General features: G+C 42.6%; 3 protein-coding genes across 3 annotated transcripts; 2 read left to right on the forward strand and 1 right to left on the reverse strand.

Annotated features, from left to right (window-relative positions):
* Positions 1-32: 32 nt before the first annotated feature.
* ATP6V1G2 (ATPase H+ transporting V1 subunit G2) lies at positions 33-2,433 on the forward strand. The gene is made up of 3 exons (XM_079147887.1): positions 33-257; positions 516-616; positions 1,141-2,433. Exons 1-3 carry the CDS (start codon positions 176-178, stop codon positions 1,312-1,314), a joined length of 357 nt encoding a protein of 118 aa, XP_079004013.1. The 5' UTR covers positions 33-175; the 3' UTR covers positions 1,315-2,433.
* Positions 2,434-2,911: 478 nt separating this feature from the next.
* Positions 2,912-16,025, forward strand: DDX39B (DExD-box helicase 39B). The gene is made up of 13 exons (XM_079147882.1): positions 2,912-2,955; positions 4,239-4,315; positions 4,480-4,673; positions 5,964-6,300; positions 7,119-7,246; positions 7,523-7,615; positions 10,217-10,400; positions 11,504-11,622; positions 13,658-13,789; positions 14,563-14,672; positions 14,775-14,919; positions 15,272-15,419; positions 15,730-16,025. Exons 4-13 carry the CDS (start codon positions 6,090-6,092, stop codon positions 15,744-15,746), a joined length of 1,287 nt encoding a protein of 428 aa, XP_079004008.1. The 5' UTR covers positions 2,912-2,955; positions 4,239-4,315; positions 4,480-4,673; positions 5,964-6,089; the 3' UTR covers positions 15,747-16,025.
* A 141-nt stretch (positions 16,026-16,166) lies between these two features.
* MCCD1 (mitochondrial coiled-coil domain 1) lies at positions 16,167-22,446 on the reverse strand. The gene is made up of 2 exons (XM_079147886.1): positions 16,925-22,446; positions 16,167-16,420 (listed from the first exon to the last, which is right to left on the reverse strand). Exons 1-2 carry the CDS (start codon positions 17,093-17,095, stop codon positions 16,232-16,234), a joined length of 360 nt encoding a protein of 119 aa, XP_079004012.1. The 5' UTR covers positions 17,096-22,446; the 3' UTR covers positions 16,167-16,231.
* Between the last annotated feature and the right edge of the window lie 5,279 nt (positions 22,447-27,725).

The raw sequence follows: 27,725 nt of genomic DNA on the forward strand, positions 1-27,725 counted from the left end.
GATTGGGGGAGACACCCAATGCAGGAGGCTGAGTGAAAAGGGGAGCGCTAAGACCCAGGGGTAGTGGAGGACTGCAGCAACGAGCTGGAGGAGGAGTAGAAGTAGGCACTGGGGGTGGAGGAAGCCATCTGATACCTTGGTCCCCTTTGAAACAGCATCAGCTCTAAGGACAGGAATGGCCAGTCAGTCCCAGGGTATCCAGCAGCTCCTGCAAGCTGAGAAGCGGGCTGCTGAGAAGGTGGCAGATGCCAGAAAGAGTGAGTCTCCTCTCCCTTAGAAATCTGGAAAGAAAATTGGGGGTGGGGTTAGCAAATATTTGAGTCCTTAGGAAAACCCAAGGCTTTCAGGTCAGAGCTGGGGGCTAAAGGTTGGTTAGGAGGGAAACAATGGGTGGGTGTTAGAATCTAGCACTTGGTTTGGCTGAGAGAAAGCCAACTTTTTATAAGGGACTGACCCCTGATAACCACACTTGGTAGTGGATCCATCCTACCCACTGTCCCTTTTTCTGCCTTCAGGGAAGGCCCGGAGATTGAAGCAGGCAAAGGAGGAGGCACAGATGGAGGTGGAGCAATACCGCCGAGAGCGAGAGCAGGAATTCCAGAGCAAGCAGCAGGCGGTGAGTTGTGGGGTAGTTGGGATGGGACCACCCGGGATGGGACCCACCCAGGTACTAGTTGGGTGGGTGCATGTTGTGAGGTGTGTACAAGTGACTCAACAAAAAAACACGATGGTAGAGGGCTGAGGGGACTCTGGCAAGGCCCACAGTGTAGGTAAAGCTTTGAGATGATATGTAAGAGTCTGGGAGTTTGGAAGGACATGTACCTCTTGGGAGCAGGCAGAATCGCCACAATCTGTTTGGGGTATGATAACATTTAGGGTGAGGGCAGAGTTTTATGGCCATGGGTGGTGAGATGGTTGGGACTTTACAGTCCCCGTTTTAGGATGAGATTGCATGTCTGTTCTTAGACGAACAGGGGATTGTGTTAATCTCTTTGATATTTGGCTATTTCTGTGGGATGGGGATAGTTTCTGAAAAGGCTTTTCTTTTTGGCCTTGCTCAGGATCTTCCCCTCCACATGCCTGGACCTTTCTCTTTTCTGCTTTTTTCTTTCTCTCCTCCATCCCTTTTCCCATCCTCAGGCCATGGGCTCCCAGGGGAACCTGTCAGCTGAAGTGGAGCAGGCCACAAGGCGCCAGGTACAGGGCATGCAGAGCTCCCAGCAGAGAAACCGGGAGCGCGTCCTGGCCCAGCTTCTTGGTATGGTCTGCGATGTCAGGCCCCAGGTTCACCCCAACTACCGGATCACTGCCTAGGATCCACCATAGAATCTGACTCCTCCAGCCAGTTCTCTTCCTGGAAGAAACCTCCCAAATCAAATTACCTTCCCTTGCTTAGCATGCTCAAGGTCTTGGGTTCAATTCCCAGTGCTACCAAAAAAAAAAAAAAATCACCTCTTCCCTGGAAAATCTAGGAGCCAGGATCCAATGAATCCTGTGAAACTTGTAAATATTCTGCTCGAACCTGAGTTTATTTTATTTTTTTAAAATTTATGTTCTTTAATCTTCACTGGATCCTTGTAAACACCCAAGTCATCCTCTTCCAACCCTTCATGTGAAGGATGGAACATGGAAAAGTAGGGACATGGAAAGCACTGTGACTTCAGAGCATGGCAGATTTGGGTTCCTTTCCCAGTCCTGCCACTTGTTGACCATGCAGCTGGGATTGGCTACTTAATCTGGAATCCTCAATGTCCTCCAATGTAAAAACTGAAATAATAATGCCTACCTTGTGAGATTGCTTCAACAATTAGGAATCATTTTGTAAAGAGCTTAACATAGTTCCTGGAAGGTAGTAGTTGTGAGTCAATAAACGGCAACCCTATGACATTATTACCACCCTATGTTGACTTGCCAAAACCTAAATACTGCTGTTTCCTGATTTCTGTCAGTGGCTCTTTAATTTCACTCATTCATTCTGTGACCCTAGTCATTTTCTGAAGAATTTGTTCTTCCTACCTTGTTTTCTCCAGAGACCTTATGATCTCTGAAAAGATTAAATGAGCTGGGCTCAGTGGCACATGCCTGTAATCCCAGCTACTTGGGAGACTGAAGCAGGAGGATTGCGGGTTCTAGGCCAACCTAAGCAACTTAGTGATACCTGTCTCAAAAAAAAAAAAAAAAAAAAAAAAAAGACTTAATTTAGCCCCTCTATTATATTCTAGGTAGATATGGCATCTCTTTTTCTGTCATTTCTGTCATTTTGGATTTCCATCTTTTTCTGTTTCCCCAAAGACCCACCAGATGCCACTACTTCCTGAGATCTAAAATGATACATATCCCCCATATGCATGACTTTCCTTTGTATATCCTTAACACCTTACTCTCCCTTTGTAACAATAAAAGAGTGTCAATAAAATAACTATGGGCAAATCCTTTGGTGAGTTGAGCAACCTCCTTTTGATTCACTGTTTCATTCTCAGTCACTCTCATATTCCATGTTTACATATTCTCCAAACACCAAAAGGGCTGTCCTTTGAAACTTTTTGGAGAAAAAAAGCAAATGGCATTTCATTATTTCTCTAAAAGTGGAGAGAAACACATGTGGTTCTTTGCTTGGAATCTGAGGATTGCAGACAGCAACTGGAAGAGAAGAACTGGAGTGTAGGAACAAGCACTCTGTCCTTTCACCTTGTTTTGCACTTGAGACTTGACATTATATGTTTATGTGTTGTCTCCTCTGTTATGTAAACTGTGAGCATGTGGCTGTTCATTGCTGTGTCCCCAGGTCCTAGGATAGCATTTGGCACAGGGTAGGCAGTTAATAAATACTGTGGAATAAATTATATAATTTTTAGAACTCAGAAAACGGCCCTTCTGTGTCACCATCCTTGGATTGAGTTATTTCTTGTTACCATGGAGGACAAGCTTGCTTCACCAAAGACTTGAACCAATAAGGTAATCTATAGTGTGTTTATTAACTTTATTAAGCAGAGAGGCAAGATATGATAGAGAATTAGAGATGTTTACATCTTGGCTGTCACCTTACTAGATGTATTGCTTTGGATATGTTGATTTACTTCTCTATTTGCTTATCTATAAAATGGGAATAATGGTAGCTACTTCTTAGGGTTAAATAAAGAGGGCAATGTCAAATGTTTTAGGGAAAAAACCTAGGCTGAATGACAGGGCTGTTGGGGTGGGGCTAAAAACATTCAGCTCCAGTTAACAATATTTATAAGAAAGCTTTACAACCCTCATTTTTAATAACTGGCAGAATCTAGGTCCTGCTGTTACAGAGTTGGGGCCTTCTGAGAGACTGAGGCAGCATGAACACCCTCTCTTTAAACCTAATTCTTGCAATCAAATCAGAAAGATCTCAGGCATGTTGCTCAGAGTAACAAGAGTGAGTTTATTGAAGGGTTAGAAAAAGGGAAAGGGGCACTCTCAAGGTAGAGAGTAGGTTCTCTCAGAGTGGAGAGCAACAATGCGCCTCTCCTACACTACAGTTTATTGGGGTGGGGGAGGTTTCCAGGGAAGTTTCCAGAGAGTCAACCCAGGTCCACCTCTTGACTTTTGACTGACAGCAGGGTGACATCAGACTTTCAAGTCCCCATTGCCATGACAACTCTATCATCTTGGCCCATGCAGATTCTAATTGGTTCTAATTGGATTCTTAATCATTTTTACAGGTTTCATAGTTAAGAGGAATTATCCTTATCTTTTGGAATCTGGTCTGTGATTCCAAAAAAAGGGTCACAAATGTCTCTCCTTTCAAAGTAACTTGGGTTCCTCTTGTAAATGTTATTTTCTGTCCGTGTACCTTTACAGATAACAGGTAGTTTGCTGAGGAATGTGACATAGCCTGTCCACTTAGGCCAGGAAGGGTTGCAGATAAATTGCTTTTTAGCAACAAGAACATGTCAGAGTCAGCACAGTGGGCCCATTTTATAGTATTCTCTTAACCTCGTGTGCTCACTATCCTCACCTGTCTGTCCCCTAATCCTGTCCATTACTGGGCTGATACACAGCCCTTCCTTAATAGCCCAAGGACACACGATACTTCAGCCAACATAATTTTGGGAAAACATTGCCTTCCATCCTCATAGCTGGGTAAGGGAAGGAGTAGGACCCTTAAGCACACCTCACTCCAGATTCCTGATACCTGACTTGGCCCACCCTTCAGCTGGGGTTGGACATTTCTTAGCATACCACCCCTTCCGCCTCCCCCACGTCTGCAGGTCACCTTGACTACCAGACCAAGGACCCCGTGGGAACTTGCAGCCCCTGCCATCCTGTTGCTCGCGAGCCCACGGAGGTATGCCCAGAGAGAAGACCTGCTTGACAAAAACTTAAAAGAAGAGATGAGGGGCGTGAAGAGGAGTAGGACAAATGACAGCAGAAAGAGACGTTAGTTTCCTTTGTTCTTGTTTTTGGCAATAGCGGAGGAGTTAGAGGGGCTTTAACATTTTTTTCTGACAGGCATTTTCCAAAGGCAACCCCAGCGCGCGCAGAGATAAAGAACAGCCAAAGGTCCTTCTTCCGGCACCATGCGCCTGCGCTCTGGCAGCCGAGAAGGCGGGAGGCTAGGGTTGAGAGAAGCCTGGAACCGGAAGTGAAGGCAGATTCCCTCCCTCGTCGCTGTTGCTGCCGCCATACGCGCTCGCCCTGCTCGGGTAAGCTTTGGCCTTCACTACCATCCGCCTCCATCTGTGCTCCTCCCCGGTCATCCTATTACCTGAGTTCTTGATACCCCTTCCACAGGCGATCATCTGGTCACTGGGGCCTGGTTGGGTAGTTATTTCCATTGTTTTTATCCTTTTCGAGAGCGAAGAGCTCCTAGGGGGAGGCAGGGAAACAAGGGGGGCACAGTCCAAGATGGTGTCCCAGGCGCCATTGTGTCCCTTTTGCTCCCGGCTCTTCCAGTGGGTCCCTCGCTTCCCCGAGGCCCCAGCGACGTCGAGAGGCGGCGCTAGGCGTACCCTGGTCCTGGGCATTTGTGGAGGGCGGGGCTCTTCTCACCTTCCTTCTGGGTCTTTGGGCCCCCTGTGGGACGAGGAGGAGGAGCCCGCTTATGGGCCCAGTTGGACGTTTCTCACCTCGATTTACCCACCTTTATTTGGAGCGCTTTCCAGATGTTTACTAGTAGTGTCATTGTGTTTCCCAGAAATGTGACTTGCGGAGATAACAGCAAGAGTGATGTGAGACCATTTAGTAAACATGTTAAAGCTGGAGCGGGGATATTTCTAAATTGGTTAGCTTTTTATTATTAATATCTTTTTGACCTTTTTGTTTATACACACACACACACACACACACACACATGCATTTTTTTTTTTATTGCGGTGCTGGGGTCTGAACCCAGAGTCTTGCTCTGCCCCTGAGCTACACCCCAGCCCGTTTTTGGTTTTTGTTCCTAGTCATTTCTCTTACACCCGCTTCTGTTAATTATACAGGTTTATTAAGCAACGGAAGAAGGATACTTAGGCGCGAGATGCTGGAAAGGTGTAGGAGGGGATTGGCAGCCACATGATGTTTTCATTTGGAGAAGTGAGCGCTTTGCGCAGTGCTGACCTTAATCTATCACCCTTGACTGATGGCTGCTGTGTTAGGAATGGGCACCATGAGATTATATGGAAACTAATTTAGTCTTAGTCACTTTTAGTGACTAAGTCACATTTTTTTCTTCACTCTTATTTACAATTACAAATTGATAGATTAATCTTACCCTGTCAAACTACTGCTCTACTACTGTGACCTGTCTTTTTGGGAACAATATTTCCTGAGACCACTTTTTCCATTATATTGGTTTTTTATTTTCATGTTTTATGTTTGTTAACTTTTATTAACAGATAAAGGGTTCACAGTTCAGGGAAAGTAGAATGAATGGCAGTGGGAAAGAGGCGGTGAAAGTCTGCTTGTGACTGATAAAGTTTTTTGTCTGTTTCCCCCCCCCCCCCCCCCAGCTCTTCTATCAGAAACTAGTATCTTTTGCCATTTGTCAAGCCCCTTTCTTCCTTCCCCCTTGTTTTCACCTGTTCTGGGAGAACTCATCGAGAGACCCCTCCCCTTCTCCCCCTGCCGGCCCAATTATGGCAGAGAATGATGTGGACAATGAGCTCTTGGACTATGAAGATGATGAGGTGGAAACTGCTGCTGGGGGAGATGGGGCTGAGGCTCCTGCCAAGAAGGATGTCAAGGGCTCCTATGTTTCCATCCATAGCTCTGGCTTTCGGGACTTCCTGCTCAAGCCAGAGTTGCTCCGGGCTATTGTTGACTGTGGCTTTGAGCATCCATCAGAAGGTAAATTTTCTGTTGGGCATAGAGTACTCATTAGGTTCTTTAGGGATATAAAGAAAAGGATTACTCATTAGGCTCTTTAGAGATACAAGAAAAGAATGTGTTTATGATTCCTCAGGTGGTAATGATTTATGTTTGGGCTAGACCAGGAAATAAGGAAGTACCATAAAAGATTTAAGAGCAGAAGAGACTGTGTAGGCTTTTCTTTCATGATAGCATGATAATGCTAGTGATCCAAAAACAATTTAGAGGCTTGCCCTTTGCTTTTGTGTCTGGCTTTTCTTGTTTGCTTAGTTTTTAAACTTTGTGTATTAATTTTAAATTTCCATAAAGGGTCTGGTTGAACCTTTAGGTTTCCACTTTTGGGTCAGGCCACCTATAGTCTCTGGAAACCTTTATGACTGGTCTGGGTCAGGTACCAAGTCCTTCATTTGGTTTAAGATTATAGGGTTGTGACACCCAGAGTATGGTAACTTAAGTGGGAGAAATGGTCTGTGGCAGGCATTCACATATCATGGATTGTTACAGTTTAAGAAAAATAAAAAGAGCCAGAAACACTGAAAGTGAGCTGTTGATAGTTTCAAGAGGGTTGTTAGCACCACTGATATAGCCTAGACCTGGAGGAGGTGAGAACTGGAAGGAACTAGGAGGATATCATTTTGGGATATAATGTGATTGAGGAAGCAGAGAGAGGTAGAAAGGGTCTAAAAAGTTGGCAGGAATCAGGTAAATACTTTGGGAATTGAATGGGAAGAAATGTGTTTGGAATGGTTGTGGAGTTCCCTGGAAGTTGCATTCTAATTTTTTCTTTTTTCTTCTAGTCCAGCATGAGTGCATCCCTCAGGCCATTCTGGGAATGGATGTCCTATGCCAGGCCAAGTCAGGCATGGGAAAGACAGCAGTGTTTGTGTTGGCCACGCTGCAACAGCTGGAGCCAGTTACTGGGCAGGTATACTTAGGGAGAGTGTTGGGAAAAGCATTTTGGTTAGGAATATGTGGGAAATATTTCTGGCCCAGTTGCAGATTCAAGAGTACTTCTCATTCACATGACCTCTTATCATCCTTGAAAACTAGGGGGAGTGTTCTGTAGTAAACATGAGCTTAACGGTTTAAATCTTAGAATTTGAAGTCATTTATGATGTGTCACATGTGCTTTTGGGACACTTTGCCTGGGAGATAACCAAGAGATACGTACTCAATTTTATTTATCCCTTTCTCTCCCAAGGTGTCTGTACTGGTGATGTGTCACACTAGGGAGTTGGCTTTTCAGATCAGCAAGGAATATGAGCGCTTTTCTAAATACATGCCCAATGTCAAGGTAAGCCAGGGTAAAGAAACTTGGGAGAACAAGGGTATGGGGAATTTGAGGCACCTGAAAATTATAGATCAACAGTCTCTGTGTTCCACGGATGTTAAACACCGATACAAGAACCTCAGCAGACACATGGCTGATAGTAAGTTTCTACAAACTTAGGGTATACTAGAGATATTACTAAAATATGGGACTCTTGGATTCACATTATATTTTCTGGGATGCTCATATTTTAATTTTGAAGAGGCTTTAGTCTGCTTTGGGGTACTACAGGGTAAGTACACTGTAGCATGACAACTCGTGATTGGGTGGACTATGGATGATGTTTACCATGGACTACTTTTCATACTTCTTTGCACTGACTGAATCATTTCAGTGTACTTTGGTTGATAAGTTTTGAGAATTTTGGGGTGTGTGACAAGAGAAAGCTCTAAAAGTAAGAGAAAGCTTCAGTATGTAGTGTGAATTTTGAGAATTATTTAAAATGGCAGACAATTGAAAGATGCTGGGGGCTATAACAGAATTGATTTGTTTTATATTATATATCCTTAACATTCATGGTGTGGTTCCCATATCAGCTTCAGCGTCCTTTGGGAACTTGATGGAAATACAGAGTATATGAGTTCTCTTCCAGACCATCTGTGTAGAAAGTAATGTTCTAACATGATCCCTATGTGATGGGAGATTGAGAGATACTGATGTAGATAACACTTTTCTAGGTTGGGGTAAAAACCACTTTTGTTCAAATTGTTATACATTTTTATTTATTACTAGGAATGATTGAGTCATAGCCTAAAACTGGAAATAATTTCTTAAAAACTGAAGTAGTGGTATTAGTACCACTGGTGTATGGTAAAACTGCTTAGGTAATTTAGGTCTTAGAAAATTTGTGCTCTTCCATCTATAATCCTATCTCACAGAAGGTAATCACAACCATTTTAAAAAAATTCTAATGGTTCTATGTAATCAAGTTTAGGCACTATTTTCTTTGTCAACTTGTAGGCCTTTGGACTTCTTTTCATGAAACATTTGTCTTGTTTATACTACTTTTCCTCTGGGTATTTTGAAAACTGTTAATTACGATTTGAAGGCCATTTGTATATAGTGTAGTATGTGTCTATGTTGTTAGGAATACCTCTCCTGGTTAGATTGCCAGAATGACTAGGTTTATTTTCTGTCCTTTTACCAAGCAGTCTAATCTGTTAAGTGGAGTCTGAAAGTTGCAAACCAGAAAAACTGTTTACAATTATTTACTGATGTTACAGTTATTCATTGGTGAGTTCTGTAGTGAGGGCCGCCATCTCATCATCACCCTTAAAACACTTGGTGTCAAAATCAAATATGAGACGGCCCAGTGTTGCATTCTTGTAGTCCCAGCTATTTGGAGGGTGAAATAGGAAACTATCACTTGAACCTAGGAGTTTGAGGTCAGTTTGGACAATTAGGCACAACCCTGTGTCACAAGGGGGGAATAAAATGAATTATCATTATTTAACTCTTACTCCTGCTCGAAATTGTTACAGTGAGGGCTTGCCTAGCATGCATGGAAGTCCTGAGTTTGATCCTTAGCAACCCCTCCTCCCCCAATGGTTAGTGACTTGAAGAAGCTTGGTCAGTTGTACAGAATGTCCCATTACGGATTTGCCTGGTTATTCCTGACCATGTTTAGCTGCTCGTGTCCTCCCAGTATTTCTTATAAAAAAACAAAATTTATACTTGAAAACTCAACTGATTGAATTGAAGAAGAATCTTGCCAAATATTTTTGGCAAGAATCCTTAATGAGCAATGCCGTACCTCTGATTTTGCAGCAAACATGGTTGGCCTAGCATTAGTGATTTTAGATTTACACAGGGAAAAAAATAGATTTACCATATAATTAGGTTATGACAGTTTGATCCCTCCCCAGTGCTAGGCAAGCACTTTATCTCAGAGCTGTATCCCTGATCCATGGCTTTCTCATTTTAATTTTTTGTTCTTTTCCCCCTTGAAACTAGAAAGCAGTTTCTGGTGTAATTTGCCTAATGGTTTAAATGGTTTAAAGTTTAAACATGGAGGAATATATATATATAGCCCAAATCAGTAATTGGGTTTGTGTGCTAGTCCATTTAGGAAAGCTTGGTGTTCCATGTGTTTTCTGTGGAACTTGACACTGGTGATATCTTACTGTCCTTTTTTTTTTTTTTTTTTTTTTTTTTTTTTTTTTTTTTTGGTCCTTATTCTTAACATGAAGTCTGGCCTTAGAGTCACATGAAGATATATGATTAATCCCTTGTGCCCCACTTTCCCCGTAGATAGGAAACCTATAAAATTGTCTGATTTAAGTTTTTGTTGGTGTCTTATATATAGGATGATGGGACATAATGGATTAAGGCAGAAAAACTGCCAGCTCTGACTGCCTCCATTAGCCATGTAATTTTGGGCGAGTCACTTTTGTTTCTTAGCCTCAATCTTTGAGGGCTAAGAATTTTAGATTGGGTGAACTCTAAAGTTTGTTTTAGTTCTTGAAATGTCCTAATGATTAGTTTAGATTTAACTGAAAGAATGGGAACTCTGGGGAGGTTGCACTCTTTCCTTCTTTGTGAGACTATTTTTTCCTGACTTCGCAGGTTGCAGTGTTTTTTGGTGGTCTATCTATCAAGAAGGATGAAGAGGTGCTGAAGAAGAATTGCCCGCATATCGTCGTGGGGACTCCTGGCCGCATCCTAGCCCTGGCTAGAAATAAGAGCCTCAACCTCAAACATATTAAACACTTTATCTTGGATGAATGTGATAAGATGCTTGACCAGCTCGGTGAGTGGCAGTGCTGGGATGGGGGTAGTGGTCTGAGGAGTTGCCCTTTGGAGCCAAATGATGTTTATTTGATATAGGAGCACTTTGGTGCAAGGACGACTCTTAATCTATCACCCATGACTGATGGCTCTGATAGTTCCCTGAACTATCTTTGTTATTTTGTTTTATTTTTTTGTGCTGGGATTAAATCTAAGGTCTCATGCATGCTAAGCACATGCTCTACCTCTGAGCTATACCCTTTGATATTTTTTCTACGATAGATGTTCTTTCAGAGTGGGGGACTGTGATAATATTAGATAAAAGTCACCACCACCACCCTTTTCTTTATAGATTCCTATACTGAGTGTCATGGGAGAGATGTTAAACTGAAGGAGGAGACAGTCCACCCTCTGGCATCCCCAGCACAGCATATGTGATCAGAATTTATAGCTGAATAGGTTTCTAGACTTAAGTTCTAGGATTAATGTGGTGAGTGTTTGTGGGAGTTTGTGTGGTGTGTTATTCTAGTGTGCTAAGTGGGGTTAAAAAAGGAAAATTTTTCTGTAAGACCTGAATTTTGGTGAATGGGGATGGATATAGTCCCAGACAGGTCATTCAAAATGATCTTTGGCTATTCACAATGATGAGCTACAAGGTAGGTTGTATGTAGAGATGTCATATTTGCTTGACAGTGTAGGAAAGTGTGATTAAGAGGAGGCATGGAATGGACTGACATTTAGAATGTAATATGTGCTCAGTACTTGTAGATGCTGGAGCTTAGAGCTTGGGGAGAGAGGAATTGGGACAAGGGTCTATAAAGCATTTTTAAAAGACCTTGTCCTTGTGAGCCTTTGCAGTGGGCTTCATCTCTGTTCTATAGTTTTGAATATTAGGGTTTCATCATATTTTTTGCTTAGAGCAGCTGGAACCTGATCCCTTGTCTTTATTCCATATTCATTGTGCTTCCCATTGTTATTACTATTTGATTTTAGAGTTGTTGAAGAAAGTAGAGAGACCTGAGGTCATTTTCCTGAAATGACTCCTTATCCATTTCCAGTAGTCACCTCACTAGGAAGTCTCTGATCATTGTCACAGATATCTATTTTCTTTAATCTCTCTTGTAGACATGCGTCGGGATGTCCAGGAAATTTTTCGCATGACCCCCCATGAGAAGCAGGTCATGATGTTCAGTGCTACCTTGGGCAAAGAGATCCGTCCAGTCTGCCGCAAGTTCATGCAAGATGTAAATACCCTTCTACCTTCTCTCCCTCCACTCCCCGCCCGCTGCCTCCTCCCCTTCCTCGCCCTCTTCCTCCAGACTCCCTTGTCCTTCAAGTGCCAAGAAGGGGGCTTGTGCCCGTCTGGGAGCAATGACTCCTTGAAGAGACACACAGAGGCAGAGACAGCTAGTGTTAGGGTCTGCGCGGGTGCTAGGGAAACTCCGGAAGACTTGGTCGGGTTAACGTGAGAGCGGGTAGAGTTCGACATTTTTTTAATCCCAGCATTTTTGAACCTCTTCTCCCTTTTGGGGGAGGGCAGGATTTTCTGCCCTACCACCCACCCATCCATCATCTCCTACATACCCCCTACAGCCACGCACCCTCAAGGTGGCATCAAGCATACAGCTGGAGTTTCTGCTCATCAAAACTCATAACTCCCGGTGGTAGGAGAGTAAGAGAGGGACAGACAGATGGCAGGGCATGTCCAGAAGAAGAGCAAACAACACAAATGAATCTGCCCCCTCCCCACCTCCAGGGGTGGGGGCCTTTGGCACCTCAATCCCCGAACCCCTACTCCTTCCCCCCCATACCTCCTCGCACCCATCGGAACCTCGGTCGATGTGAGCCGGCAGCAGACAAGCACCGTGGCACGTCGAGGGAATGCGGACGGCACCGAGCTGTGGATGGCGGCAGCGGAGGCCGCGGGGAAACCTGACCAGGAAGCTGAGGACCAAACCAGCCTCTTTTTCCGTTCCCGGTTTTTTTCCTGAACCTAACACGTGCTGTGCCCCATTCTCCCCCATATGTGTTGGGGGTGGGGTCTCCTGAATGGGTGGTGGATTTTTTTTTTTTTTCTTTTAAAAAATTATTTTTCAATACTAGGAGAGGGATATGGGAAAGGTAAAGTGGAGCTCTCCACTTGATGTAATCAGGTGGGTGTTAGGGTTGGGGCTGGGGGGAGCCCATTGTTTGAGCAGTGGAGTGTGTACCTCCCCTCCCTGCTGTGCTCCTTCCCTTGGGATAACTTTATTAGTTGCACTTTGGGTTAGAATCAGATTTGAAGGCGGCCTTGGAATTTCTCTTTGGAAAGCCTGCTTTGTAGCCTGCCTTCTGGGATTAGGCTTCTGAATTAGTTTTTTTCCCCTATATACACACACACATCCTTGCCTAACTTATACCCTGGGTCTGTGTTGTTAATTAGGTCCCTCAAGATAGTAGGGAGAGTGTTAGGAAAGTCCAGCTATGGAGTTGTCTTGTGTCAGGTTCTGTCTTTTATGCTGCTTTCCTCCCCTTCAAGGGTTGTGTGTGTGTGTGTGTGTTTTATTAAAAAAAAAAAAAAAAAAATTTCCAGTTTTAAAGATGAGTGCCTATATGCTGCTGTTTGTTTTTTTAGCACCCCTTACTGGTACTTTGCTTGTAAACCTGTAGACGGTTTGACTATTAGAGACCAGTTTCATCTAAAACTATTCCATTGTTATCTGAGGGCAAGTTGTTACTCATCTAATTTTTGCTTCTAAATGGACTTTTGACTAGACATATTGCAGCATTCTGGTCTTAAAGACGTCCACTTTCTAATGTAAGATTCTCCTAGTTGAGAGACAATAGAAATGGAGCATTCCTTGTTTTCTCCCCCATGTTCTCAAAACCAACTCTGATGGAATTACTCTGACCTTGAGTCACTGTTCCCTATCATTTCCAAGGTGTTTGAATCATATCTCTTTGAATGTCACCTATTTTCTTTCTTTCACCACCTCCATTTGAGGTAATGGCATCTTGCCATTGGGTGGTTTCACTGCTCCATTAATTTGCAAAATTCCTTTTTCCCCTGATAGTTTTCAATTGGGCTATCTTAAAACAACTGATAGGAAGGAAATTAGATCTAGTGTGAAAAAGACCACAGTAAAATGGGTATTTTTGGTGGTGGGGTGGGATTTTCAATCTTTTCTCTTCTCCCCATCCCCCCATGGGGTGTATTGGAGATCAACTTCCTCCACCCCCCCAGGTTTAACCCCCCCACTCTGCCCTCCTCCCGTTCCCTACCCCCTTCCTCCCCCTCAGCCAATGGAGATCTTCGTGGATGATGAGACGAAGTTGACGCTGCACGGGTTGCAGCAGTACTACGTGAAACTGAAGGACAACGAGAAGAACCGGAAACTCTTTGACCTTTTGGATGTCCTTGAGTTCAACCAGGTCAGTTGTTCAAGGTTCAGTAGGGTGATGAGCATTGGAGACATAACAAATTATAATAGAAACCTGTGGCTGAGGCATGTTGAGGGAGCCACATAATTAGGAGAGAATGGTGGAGAAATTCTCTTAAATGGGAATATAAATGTTTTGGAGGGACTGAGCATGAGCAAGGTGGGAGCTGTTTTTCTGTTCTGTAACTGTTATGGATAGATAATAAAGATCTCAAGTAAAATAAACCCCAAAAGTAAAATTCTTCAAGGGTTTTGGGAAGTTTGTAAAAATATTGAGCAATTTTAGGCATTTAGTGTTTTATTGGTTTATTTCTTGTATTCCTTACTGAGGAGAAGCATCCCATCAGTTTACTTGGTGGTAAATCTGGTAAAATTGGTATCTCTGCTCTAGAGACTACTATCTAGAATTAGGGTAAACCCCTTAGTGTTTTGGTGAGTAGGAATATCAGTCATGGTCTTTCTAGATCTTTGTTGTAATTTTTAGCATGTTTCCATGAGCTGGCCACATCCTTGTCTCTTAACATGTCTGCCAATTTGAATTATTGTTCTCCACACCACCTCAGAGGTCAGCCTACCCAGAAGTCAGAACTGAGAGAGAAAAGCTAAGTTGTATTTACAGCAGAAAAGGAAGTATGTGACAGGGAATAACAGGGACTGAGAGGAATTCCTTTAGAAGAGTAAGATTCCTAGAAACTTTCTCACGTGTGTAACTTCTCTCTTAAATACTATGGACTCCCTACCCCATACACCACTCCTCCCATGAAGGTGGTGATCTTTGTGAAGTCTGTGCAGCGATGCATCGCCCTGGCCCAGCTCCTAGTGGAACAGAATTTCCCAGCCATTGCCATCCACCGTGGGATGCCTCAGGAGGAGAGGTGAGTTGGAACTGGGGAACAATTTTGTCACCTTGGGTACAAAAAAATTAATCATCCAGAGAAGGGGACCTCAACATTTTCCTGATTTCCTTTCTCACAAAGGCTTTCTCGGTATCAGCAGTTTAAAGATTTTCAACGACGGATTCTTGTGGCCACCAACCTGTTTGGCCGAGGCATGGACATTGAGCGGGTGAATATTGCCTTTAACTATGACATGCCTGAGGATTCTGACACCTACCTGCACCGGGTAAGTACCACCATGCAGGATACCCACTCTCCTATTTTCTTATTTTCCGTATCTCTTTTTTTAGGGTGTTTTTCGGGGTTTGGGGGGAAGTGGTACCAGGGATTTACTGCAGATATACTTCACCACTGAGCCACATCCAGACCTTTTTATTTTTCATTTTGAGACAGGGTCTTACTAAGTTGCTGAGGCTGGCCCCTAATTTGGCTATCCTCCTGCCTCAGCTTCCTGAGTCACTGGGATTACAGGTGTGCACAATTGTGCTCATCCTTTTTTGATCTTACATATTCTTATTCTTGAGACATTGGAATTTCATGTTTAGGGTCTTCCAGTTTTACCTTTTGTCTTCTTGCAGGTGGCCAGAGCAGGCCGCTTTGGCACCAAGGGCTTGGCCATCACATTTGTGTCAGATGAGAATGACGCCAAGATTCTTAATGATGTGCAGGATCGCTTTGAGGTCAACATCAGTGAGCTGCCTGATGAGATAGACATCTCCTCTTACAGTGAGTATGGTGCTCAGGACACTGACTTTCCCAGCTCTTTAGATTATCCTTGTTCTTTATTGTATTTCTTGATTATTTATGGCCACTTGACCACTTCTCAACCCCTAGTCTTCGATGCTGATTTGGAATGTTTTGTTGACCATTTTGTGGGGTCTCTTTGTTTTCTTTCATCAAAAGATTTTTCTTTCTCTACTCCTGAATTGGTTTTCTGAATTCACCCAGTGCACAAACATCTGCATGTATGCATCTGTGTGCTTCTGTTGGTTTCCCCTTTGTATGCCTTATTTTAACTGCCATGTTTTCTCTTCAGTTGAACAGACGCGGTAGAAGATTCACCCTTTCTGGAATGTGACGGTCTTATCTCTTCAGGAGAGGACACCAGGTGTGGGGGTGAAGGAGACACTACTGCCACCTGCCCCTGACAGCCCCCACCCATACCCCAAGGCTTCCTTCTTTTGCATCACCACCACTCCTAAACCCCATTCCTGATTTATCAGAATTTTTTTAACAAAACTAAAAATGAAACACAAATGTGTCTGTGGTATCTGTAAGTGCTCCATCCTTTATTGTTTATGATAAAATTATATAGGGCTTGATCCAAGGTAATTTCTCAGTGTTGTGTTCCCTGCTATGGAGTGGGTCAAAGTGAGGGTAAGCATGTGCAGGGCATGGCTCCTCAACTACCTTCCAATTTTTGGACCCTCAGAGCAGTCTTCATTTTTTCGCGGGCTGAAATGTTTCTGGAATGATCCCTCGGGGGTGATGGGCAGTATTTCTGGTGTTAGAGGGTTAAGCAGGCACTTGTGGGAAGCTTAGGCATCTCCTCTCAGGCTCTCTCGATGTCTCCTCATCTGTTCTTTCAGCTTCTGGATCTTGAGTACTAGGGCCTGGGCTTCCCAAGCTCCCTCCTGCCCTTCCAGCAGGGCCTGGTACAGCTCCAGCTGCTGCTCCAGCAACTCTTCAGCTTGGGTCAGCTCAGCTTTGTGGTGGGGCCAGGGTCCCTGGATGGAGCAGGAATTGGGGGAAGCAGCATCAGCCAGCGCTTGGGGCTGAGGCACTGGGAGGCTCAATTAGAGTCTGGCTGGAATTCAGAATTCTGTCTTTTTTTTTTTTTTTTTTTTTTTTAATACCCTGTTTAAGGTCATCTGTGAAGCCAGGGGTAGCTTCATATCTTAGACATATGATGGGGGGGAGGGGGATAGGTAGACATCACTGGCTCAGGGATTGCCTTAAACAGGTTTATGGATGAGAGGACTGTCCCTCCCCTCTGCTAGGATATAATTAACTTTAGACGAGGGGGAAATTCCTGTTCAAGGATTTTGTAGACTGTACAGCAGTTAAGAGGGGGAACCCTCAGGTCTAGACTAGTGTGGGGGTGAGAAGGAGTTGAGAGAATTAGGCAAGGAACTGCAGGGTTTGAGGGGTACACCATAAACTGGGCATTTTCCTCTATCCCTTAACCCCAGTACAAATCTTGACATTCTACCCTCCATGGTGCCACTTACCCTGATAGGTGACCGCGTCTTTCCATTACCTGAGGAGCTGATTTGTTCTTCCATACTTGTTTTGGGATTCTGGGAACAGCACCCTCGGGATCCCTGTGGGGCCAGGGCCCAGGAGGGCAATGAGAGGCGAAGACAATAGCATCGGGTAATCCAGGCCAGAGGGAAGATCATAGTGAGTGAGGCAGGGAGCTGTCTGAGCTGCCCAACAGCCACCAGGAACTGACTGCCTCCAGGCCTTGGCCTCACTGGAGTGCCTGTCCTGCCCAGGGACCTGCCTCTGCCTGCCCCCCTTTGCCCCCACCTTCCCAGCCTGGCCAGACAGAGTCCAGGAACATGAGTCCTGGTATGAACATGTTCCTACTAGTTTAGACGGAATTTGATTTAGAATGCTGGTGCCCAGCCTACCATGTCTTGTGTTTGTTTTTCCTAGACTGTCATCTAATTTCTCCTTCTCAACTCTTAACAGGAATCATATCACTGGGTTTTAGATGAGGAAACTTAACTAGGATTGTTCATTCAGCGCTTATTGGGCAAGTATTTCTTGGGACCAACTTTGGGCTAGTGCTTAAAGCTTCACAGTTGATTGGTGGAAGAGTCTGGAGATTTCATGTTTAGATTCACCTTACTTGAAAAGTTATACTGACCTGGCGCAAGTACCAAGTTCTCCTTTACCCTTTGTTTCATTTTGTTGGCCCAGAATGATCGTTTTTTCTTGTCCTGTTTTGCTTTATGTGTTGAGGGGTTACCTTTAGTAGATTAGCCTGGTTTATTGAGCCAGTGAAGTCTCCTTTGGCACCTGTACAAAAGCCCTGTCCACATAGTGTGAGCCTGTGTACAGATGCTAGGTGTCCTGCAGCGTATTCTAAAATGTCCTTTGTGGCTAGAGGCCCCCGACACAGCCCTGTAGGCAATAGTGGCTCAAGGGATGGATGTTTACATCATCTGGGAAAAGAAAGATTCTCAGAAGGCAGGATTGCTAGAGAGTAGACAGTTGCTAACCAACTCACTACATTTGGAAACACTGAGTTGCCAGGGAATATGGCAGAGGGGTTCAGGAGCCAGGCAGGGAGATACTTGGGGAGGATATTGCTTCCTCAAGCTTGGATTGAAGTGCATTTAGATGAGGCTGAAGACCTCAGCTTGTCAGCTGACTTGTTTCCATATCAGTGTAAAAAAGGTAAAACTGTAAAAGGGAGAATGGTTTTCTCTCATGTCTCTTAGAGACAAGGTTCTCACCTTTGAATCTGTAATGTATTGCACATGGCTTAAAGTCCTAATAATTGGGAAATAGGCTCAGACTACTGTCATAACGTGAAACCAGTACATATGAAACTTAACCATCAACATTGAAGCTTCCCTAACCATGTTTGTCAATTAAAAGCAAGATGAGCAGCTGTTCAGGTGAAAAAATTACATATACATATATGTGATTTCTGCAGAGTAATCTAAATGATACACTAGTAATTATTCCTGAAAAGCAGACATTTTAACCATTTGAGTTTCTGCTTTAGGTTATGAACTCATAGAAGTGAACTAGCCTGCAATAATTTATAGTAGGTAATCCTACACCACAGATAAAATAGTCTGAATTTTGGCATTGTTCATCTGTGTGAACTAAAGAAAGTGCTGGGCTTTGGGTTGGTTGAGATTTGTTAAATGAGCTGTGAATCGTGGAAATGAAGTGATGAAGATATGTACAAACCAGATTGCCTAGTTTTATGTTAGTGTATATATTTAAGTTTTGTTACTCCTGAGTGTTTATAGAATCATAATCATGAAAATTCTGGCCTGGTCTCTGTAGGAGACCTGGCTCGCCTTTAGCCAGGGACAAACAGGATTATGACAAACCTCATCCATAAGGTCAAGAGGCCGTATAGCCACCTGAGGCCACTGTATTGATGACCCCTTCAATATCACACCCTTCTGAGGATTGACAAGATCAGAGTGATGGGGTGACTGATATGTCTTCATGTGAAACTTTTATGGTGATGGGGACTTAGGGATATGGAAGTGCACTCATTGCATTTATGTACAAATAAGTGTCAGACAACCAACTGGGTACTTTTTTGTTCCTGTCAGTTGATGTTCATAGCAACCTCAAGAGAACCTTTCTTATTTCACTTCTTGCATGTGATGTCCAGTTCCAGCACCATTTGTTGAAAAGACTGTTTTCTCCATTGTATTGTCTTTGCTCCTTTGTATTTAGGTGGGTCTATTTATGGTCTCTCCATTCTGCCCCACTCATCCATTTATTCTTTTGGTGATATCACAGTGTATTTTTAATAATTACTTCAGTTAGCAAAAATTTTGTATTTATGTATATGATATTTTAATAAATGTATCCATTGTAGAATGGCTAACTCAAGCTACTTAGCATATATCATACATATATGCTATTTTCTTTTGTAAGGAGAACACTTAGCAATTTTCAGATATGCAATATGTTGTTTAGTCACCATGAGATAAAGAATATCTTGAACTCATTTCTTTCTGTGTAACAAATTTTGTTCTTTGACTAGCATCTTCCTAATCTTCCCACCTCTTAGCCTATAGTAACTACCAGTTTGCTCTTTATATGAATTTGATTTTTTTTTTTATACACCATTATAAGTGAAATCATCCGTGCTGGGCTTATTTCATTTAGTGTCCTCCAGGTTCATCCTTGTCACAAATGACAGGATTTCATTTTTTTTTTAAAGGCTGAATAGTATTTCATTATGCTTGTAAGCCCCATTTTCTTTGTTCATTCATCTGCTGATAGACACTTGAGTTGACTTTTATATCTTGGCTATTGTAAATAAGGCTGCTTTGAACATGGTAATAACAGATGTTTTTGACAGTGATTTCATACCTTTGGATATATGCTTACTAGTGGGATTGTTGAATCATACAGCCATTCTGTTTTTAATTTTTTTTTTTTTTTTTGAGGCAATTCCATACTGTTTTTAGTAATGGCTACCAATGTGGTACTAATTACTACATAGTTGTGATTATTGAAGATTATTATTTAGTGGCAGTCCTTTGACTTTGTTTTTCTTCTACATTTTGTTAGCTAACTCTTCCTCCTCTCCATATAAACTTTAAAGTCAGTTTTGTCAATTTCTACAAAATAAGTCACAGAGATTTTGATTGGGAATGATCAGTTGGAAAGAGATGACAATGACAATATTAGTTTTATTCATGAACATGGAATATCACTGCATTTGTTTAGTTGATTGCTTTCATTAGAGTTTTGTAGTTTTGCTTTTATACATATTTTGTTGGATTTCTACCTGAGTATTAAGTTGAAGTGTAACTCATTGATAAGCACTTGCCTAATGCGTCAGGCCCTTAGGTTTGATCTCCAGGAGAGAACATAGACACATAGTGCCGGGGGCGGGGGGGGGTAAAGAAGGAAGAAGAAGCTCTTAAGTATTTTTAGGGAGTGCTAATGTAAATGGTATTGTGTTTTGCTTTTCAATTTTCACTCATTCCTAACTGGTATATAGGAAAGCAATTGAATTTTATTTATTAACCTTGTATCCTGCATCCCTACTCTATTCTTTTTGTTTACAGGGGTTTGTTTTTTTTTGTATTTTTGGCATACTTAAAGTAAATATGAGGCATCATAGGAAAATAATAATTATTATTTTAAAGGCATTATTGTTAGGCATTGAAGTCTTGAAACTGATCTAGTTACTGTATGTTTTCAGCTTTGTTGCAACTAATAGGAGAGAAGTTTATTATTGAAGGTGTTTGCAAGAAAGACCCAGAGACAGTGTTGTATCTCCTTTCTCTGTCTCAGACTTTTAATTGATTTTCCAAAAAGAAAAATTTAAACTCTTAAAAAATTAGATTACAGCATTTGATTTACAGAGTCCTGAAACAATATTTTGTGTTTTGTGTGTGTGTGTCACTAGGGGTTGAATTCAGGGCCTCCTGCATGGTACCACTCTACCACTGAGTTGCACCCTGCAGCCTTTTAAAATTTTATTTTGAGGCAGGGTCTTGCTAAGTTGCCCAGGCTGGCCTTGAACTTGTGATCCTCCTGTCTCAGTCTCCCTAGTAGCTGTAATAACATGCATGTGCACAATATTTGCCTTTAATTTTGGTGTTAACTTACATGGATGATCCTCCTTTGCAGAAGGGCAGCTTATTCCCTCCTCTAGAGTATGGCTTGGACCTGCCAGCTCACATCTGCTGATGGAGTAAGGTTGATGTAATAATGAGTTATGACTCTGTGTATAAGATTAAAATATATTGCAGTTTTCATTTTGGTTCTTTCTGTCTCTTGGATCGCTAGCTCTGGGGATGCCAGCTGTTGAGTCATGAGCAGCCTGTGAAAAGGTCCAGGTGACTAGGAATGAAGGCCTCTTGGAACCAGCTGGCAAGTACCTGAGCCCTCTCCAACAGCCATATGAGGGAGCCATGCTCCTTGGGAGCCCCAGTGCCAGTCAGGTCCTCCAAGGATGCAGCTTTGGCTGATGATTGGACTGCGACCTTGTGAGAGACCCTGAGCCAGAAGCACTCAAGGAACCACTCCTGGATTCCTGACCATCACATTCTGAGGGAGATAATGAATGTTCCATGTTTCCAGCTGCCAAGTTTTGGGTAGTTTGTTATGTAGCAGTAGATAAGTAATGTAGATTCTAAGGAAAGATTAAATCATTGTACTTTTCTATTTACTCTAAATAAGATTTAACATGTCAGTTGATTTTAAGATTTAAGATTTTTCATAGCTAAGTGGGATATAATTTATTACTGTCCTCAAAAATTGATTTATTTGACTTTCTTGATCCAGCTGTGACCCAGTTACACAAAGAAGGAAGAATCTGGCTGTGTTAGTCTCATTTTTTGATGGACCCTAACCACCACCCTGATTATCGACCTTCCCTCAGTCAATCAAATACTAAGATATCTGCTCTTGGGATTTTTGCAGATGAAATTACAGTCTCAAATCAGTTGACCTTATCATGGGGGTGGGGGGGAGTTACCCTCAGTTGGACTGTCCTGACCAGGCAAGGACCAAGCTCTTCCTGAGAGAAGAGGTCCACCAAGTTAGAAAGATTTGGTGTGAAGGATCTTCTCTACTGTGGGCTTTGAAAATCGAGGGGCACGTGGCAAAGAATGTTGGGGCTCCTGTGAATTGCCAGCAGCTCTCCCCCTCTTTACCCTGACAGCTAGGGAAACCTGCAGGAAATGGGATTCACACAAGCACTGCGTGAGCTTGGAGGATACTGAACTTGAGATGAGACCACAACTTAATGAAATCCTGAACAGAGAATCCATGATACTTGGATTTCTGATTAAGGAAGTGTAAGGAAATAAATAGGGTAATGGTTTAGGCTACCAAGTTTTTGGTAACTTCTTATGCAATAATCAAAAACTGTCAGGATCAACAGTGCAACAGTTAAGTGTTTTCTCTACTGGAATAAATTTAGGAATTGTGTACACTAGGTGCATGAAATAAAATCTTCCCTTTTTAAAAAAAATTTTTGTGACTAGTGTGATGCAATTTCATTTGAATATAATCACACTTCATTTATTAATGTGTTCACGTACCAGGTTTTTTTTTTCCTTATCTGCATTTATTACTCTTTAAAGCAGAATGCTGATTTGGGTACTACATATTTCCATGCACAAGCCTTACTGTGAGTTACTTTTTGTAACAGAGGGAGGTTTAAGTTTTGTTCTCTAAACACTTTTTTCTTTAGAAAACAAGCCCTGGAAAGTTCCTCCCACCCAGCAAGCTGTTTCAGTGTAACACACTTGGTGATACTGTGATACTTTAGACACTAAAGCAGAGCTAGTAATGCTTTTTCTAGTTTCACATTGGCAATTTTAACAGCTTGAGATGTTTGTTCTAAGACATGTAACCTATCATTAACTTTGTGTCTGAAGTGTTCACTACCAAGTTGTATCCCTTAGTAAATCAGACCAAATCTTTTGTCCCTGAAGTGTTCCAAGATAGACCTGGATGTTTAAAAGAAAAATATTTGTTACAATGGCTTGAGTTTCATCTTGTTAGGAGCTGCTTTTTAAACTCCATCCCTGTAGTTACTCACTGTGCATGTACTAGCCCTCTAGAACCAGGTATGGTTTTATTGCTGAGAATATATTGACTATAACAGCCCTAAAAGTTCCTGTACTGATGGGTCTTATATTCTGGAGATTTCTTTAGACCTATTAGATGGAGTCATGGGAGCATTTTAAATGAAGAAATGAGAACCTGACTCAGCAGGAAGGTTGATCATGGTGGCAAGTAAGGGAACAGTGCTGGTACCACAGTTGGGAAAGGGTGTGGTAGAGCCAGGGAAGACAGGTGTCAGAGGAATGAGAGAGAGAAGTACTGGAGAAGCTGAAGGTGAGAAAATAAAACAGGTGAAGAATTCTAAAGCAGTAGAATTCTCTGACTTAAGCATGTGTTTTTATTTTATTTTTTTAAATCTACATATCTACAGAAATTAGTGCAGGGTACACTTTATACTTGTTTTGTAATACATTCTGTGAGATACCTGTAAACCAGTTGCTTCCTTATGTTAATTCAGGTTAAAAGAGAACACTACCAAGTTTTCCAGCACACCACTTAAGGCGAATTATTCATAAAAGAAGCAATGCTTAAACAACAATGAGGGGCATTTTAACTTCATTGAACACTTGCAACTTGAGGTGATTAAAATTTGTATAGCTCTGATTGAAATATATAGTACCAAGTTTTACTTTTGTGTTCTTCTCTTTGCATTAGTCCCCTCCTTTCTGTGACTTGCTTTCTGAAGTTTCAGTTACTCTCAGTTAAGGAGGTCCAGAAATGGAAAAGAAACAAGTTTTTGGTTGAGTAGCTTTCTGAGTAGTGTATTGAAACTCATTGCCCACTTGGTCCCTCCTGCTGGGACATAAATCTTTCCTCTGTCCAGTGTATCCACGTTGTATAGATTACTCAGTTATTTGGTTATTGGATCAACTGTCATAGGGTGGCAATGCATAGTTACCTAATGATACATACTCTTCCTACATTATTCAAGTCACTTGATCTCATCGTATAGGCATTGTTATCACACAAGAAAGGTGAGTACAGTACAATGAGATTTTGAGAGAAGAAAAGAGATCACTAATCACATAGCCTTTATTGAAGTATGTCATTATTCTGTATTGTTAACCACTGATCATGCTTGATTTATTAATTAGACTTTATTATAGTTGCATGGATACATAGGAAAACATATACCATAGATGGGATTCAACACTGTGCCAGGTTTTAGGCACCAAGTGAGGGTGTTGGAATATATTCCTCAAGAAGAATGGGGAAATGCTATATTGAAGCTATGTCCTAGGGTCACATAGACAAACTCGGGGTTATGGAATAAAGATAAATTTAAACAACACTTAGTATGATGTTTTATCTGGGAAAGTAAAATTTAGGAACTTTGTGAGTCTAAGTGCAATGCTGTTTGTACATATTTACATATGAAGGGACCAAAATACCCTCCCCTATGGGTCTGAACCCAGGGTGGTGCGCATGCTAGGCATGTCACTGAGCTAGCTCCCCAGCCCTATTTAAATTTTTAAAATTTTGAGACCAGATCAGGTGGGACTTGAACTTGTGATTCTCCTGCCTTAGCCTCTCGAGTAGCTGGGATTACAGGCATGTACTGCTAGATAGCTAGTGAGATATGCATGGGTGAGCAGGGGAAAGACAAGGCTGGGTGCAGTGGTGCACATCTGTAATCCCAGCAACCTGCAGGTTGAGGTAGGAGGATTGCAAGTTGGAAGCCAGCCTCAGCAATTTAGTGAGGCCCTAAGCAACTTAGGAATATCCTGTCTCAAAAAAAAAAAAAAAAAAAAAAAAAAAAAAAAAAAAAAAAAAAAATTGCTGGGGATGTAGTTTAGTGGTAAAGTACTCCTGAGTTTAATCCCTAGTGTTGGGAAGGACTTGACACAGGTGATGCCATTCTGAAACATAGCTTCCATCTTAGAATAAGAGTCACCTCTGACAGACTGACTTTAAACCCCAGACAACAGTCCATTATACAAAGAAAGGTAATTGTTATTTGGGACTGGAATACTGAAAACACCTAGTTCAACAGTGACCTCAAAGAAAAGAGGTGAGGACCACAGGATCCTTCCCTGAAAACCCTCTAGCAATGGCCTAACTGCAAAAAATTCTCCCACTCCCTCATGTCCCTATATCTACCCCAGGCTGTAAGCAGAAGATGGGTCTCAGTCTTCACCAGACCCTCTCTGCAGGTTTTTCACAAATAAATTTGTGTTACTATTGAGCCACCTCTCCTATTTCTTTCATTCACTTCTTTCCTTACATTTTGGTGCTGAAACCCCAGACCTGGGTTTGAGGTCCCCACCACGGGAGCCCCTCCAGGCCTTCTCTTGACAGTGATTCAGTCTCTGTCCCTATCTCACTATCACCACCAAAAAAAGACCCAGAAGCTCCAGTAAGAACCACTCACATTGTTTGCCTATTGGGTGAGAGACCCCCTTTGACTTCTCTGGATTCCTGGAATCCCTGCCTTGGTTTCTTCCTCCATAGATACTGTTCCTCTGACAAATCCCAGCCCTGGGTGAGAAAAACCCCTGCCACCAGTGGGTGGCAACGACTTGCTTTTTGGGGGGATGCCCATCAATTGCCTGTTTTTCTATTGGTCATTCTTGGAACAAACTTAGAGAAACCAATTTCTTGTGTGTGGCAGTGCCCCTTGATTTAGGCTTCTCTTTCTGCTGGAGGCCTTAGGGGGCCTTCCTCAATCCATTTGGTCCAGCGTGGGCCAGACCCTATCACAGCCTTCATGAGACACCCCCTTGGGTTGCCTTCACAAACATACCCACACTCTGGGTCTTCAAGACACTTTCAAACGTACTGCCTGGTTCCAATACAAACTGGACAATAACAGTCACTGGCCTGAAAATGGCACATTTGACTTTCAAATTCTCTGAGATCTTGAAAACTTTCTCCACTGCAATGGCAAATGGTCCCAGGTTCTCATGTCCAGTCCTAGGCTCCAGGCCTGATATCTCCACTCCAGACCTCTCTGCCCAAACTGCTCAACTTCTCACATTCTTATCTTTAATTTAAAAAAACAAAACCCTCAAGGCATTCCTCTTTTGGGATTCCTCTTTGGGAGCTCTGCTTTCTTTCTGTTACTCTAATAAATCCTGTTACTTTGCTCTCTCTCACCCTTGTGTCCATGGATTTCATTATTCAAATTTATAAGAAAACCCTCCATCCACCCTCTGTGTTATATTTATGGAGACCCATCTGGGATCCATGGAAGGGTAGGTTAATGTGAGAAACAGAAAGTTTCAGAATATTCAGCCGTAATTGGATCTAACTGTAGCCCTTGCCCCTGCCCCCAATTCGAAAATTAGCCAATCACATACATCCTAATCTGGAACTCTTCCAATCAGGGTGAAGGACAGTGTTGCCTTAGGTTAGAGATATAAGCAGGTGAACTGCCCACCCAGGCATGCTTGCTACTCAGGTTCTGATAGCATGCCCTTCTGCTGGAAGTAAAGGTTTGCTTCGCCCACCCACTTTCAGCCACGTGTTTCATTTCGTTCGGTGCCTCCTTATTTCTAACAGTATTGTAGACAAGAAAGCTCCTTTTTAATGGACAAGCCAGTTGAAACTGACTAGCATGGCTGCTGGTCTTAAGACTCAGGTGACAGGCTTGCTGGGGCAGGTGGGGCAATCCCCCTTTGCTTAGGCATTAGGAATGTCAGTCCTGACTTGCTTCAGTTTCCTTTCTGTGGGAGAGAACTGGTGTATGGCACAGAGGAAGGCTTGAGACAACTGAAGGTAAATGGCTCCCCTTGCTGCATGCCAGTCTCATGTTCCGAGTCTGACTGACCCTGACAGCACTGAGGTGCACCAAATATCAACCAGCATCTGTCTTTCTGTTTCTGATTGACTTGGCCTCACCAGACAAGTCTAGATCCTGAGATGAAGACTCAGTCTGATCTGAGGTCTTTGGGATAAAGATGACCCATTAATCCCGAGTGTGAGCTAGTTTCTCTCCTTCTTTGCAGAAATGCCTCTTCCACATGTATGCCCTGGTGCTCAGGCTACTCCCAACTACTCTATGTGTCCCACTGACCCTCAATTCTTTCACCTCCTCTCTCAAGTGCCTAAATGTGCTCCAGAGACCTATAGACTTCAAACACTTTCTGAGACCCAAACACTAAGTCCGTCCCTGGTGTCTACATCTTAAATAGGGATCCCTTGTGGGAGATTACCAAGATAAAGGTCTCCTACTTTCAAAATTAGACTGTCTTCTTTAGACTTTCACAAGACACTTTTTCTTCTATATTCCTCCTCATTCTGCAGAAAAAAGACCAAAAGTTTTATTTTACTTAATTATAGTAAACTACCATTCAGGCAATCTAATTGTTTGCCTTCTCAATTGGGTACATCATCCAGAGCTTTTTGCCTCTCATGCTTATAATGGCAGCTTTCCTTGTTCCTTAAGTGTTTGCTTAGTATCCATCTGAAATGTTACCTGCAGGAGCAAGTGCTCAAACTGGTTGAAGACAGGGCGGGGGGTGGGGGTCACTTTTAAACCCAAGCTGCTCTTGTACATAAAAGACATATATATCTATAGCTATATCTATATATACACATACACACACACACACACACACACTTGGTTGTAGATGGACACAATGCCTTTATTTTTAATTTATTTTTATGTGGTGCTGGGATTGAAGCCATTGCCTCACATGAGGAAGCACCCTACCACTGAACTACAATCCTCATCATTTCCATCTTTTCGAATATGCTGGGATTCTGCTCTTTCAGTAAGCTCCTTGCACT

This window comes from Sciurus vulgaris (assembly GCF_902686455.1).
Source record: "Sciurus vulgaris genome assembly, chromosome: 7".
Taxonomy (NCBI): domain Eukaryota; kingdom Metazoa; phylum Chordata; class Mammalia; order Rodentia; family Sciuridae; genus Sciurus; species Sciurus vulgaris.

Coding starts and splice junctions, on each gene's coding strand:
- ATP6V1G2 (XM_079147887.1), top strand. CDS start 176: ATGGCCAGTCAGTCCCAGGGTATCCAGCAGCTCCTGCAAGCTGAGAAG. Junction 258..515: donor GGTGGCAGATGCCAGAAAGA/GTGAGTCTCCTC, acceptor TTCTGCCTTCAG/GGAAGGCCCGGAGATTGAAG. Junction 617..1,140: donor TCCAGAGCAAGCAGCAGGCG/GTGAGTTGTGGG, acceptor TCCCATCCTCAG/GCCATGGGCTCCCAGGGGAA.
- DDX39B (XM_079147882.1), top strand. CDS start 6,090: ATGGCAGAGAATGATGTGGACAATGAGCTCTTGGACTATGAAGATGAT. Junction 7,616..10,216: donor AATACATGCCCAATGTCAAG/GTAAGCCAGGGT, acceptor CTGACTTCGCAG/GTTGCAGTGTTTTTTGGTGG. Junction 13,790..14,562: donor ATGTCCTTGAGTTCAACCAG/GTCAGTTGTTCA, acceptor CCTCCCATGAAG/GTGGTGATCTTTGTGAAGTC.
- MCCD1 (XM_079147886.1), bottom strand. CDS start 17,095: ATGATCTTCCCTCTGGCCTGGATTACCCGATGCTATTGTCTTCGCCTC. Junction 16,421..16,924: donor AGACGCGGTCACCTATCAGG/GTAAGTGGCACC, acceptor TGCTCCATCCAG/GGACCCTGGCCCCACCACAA.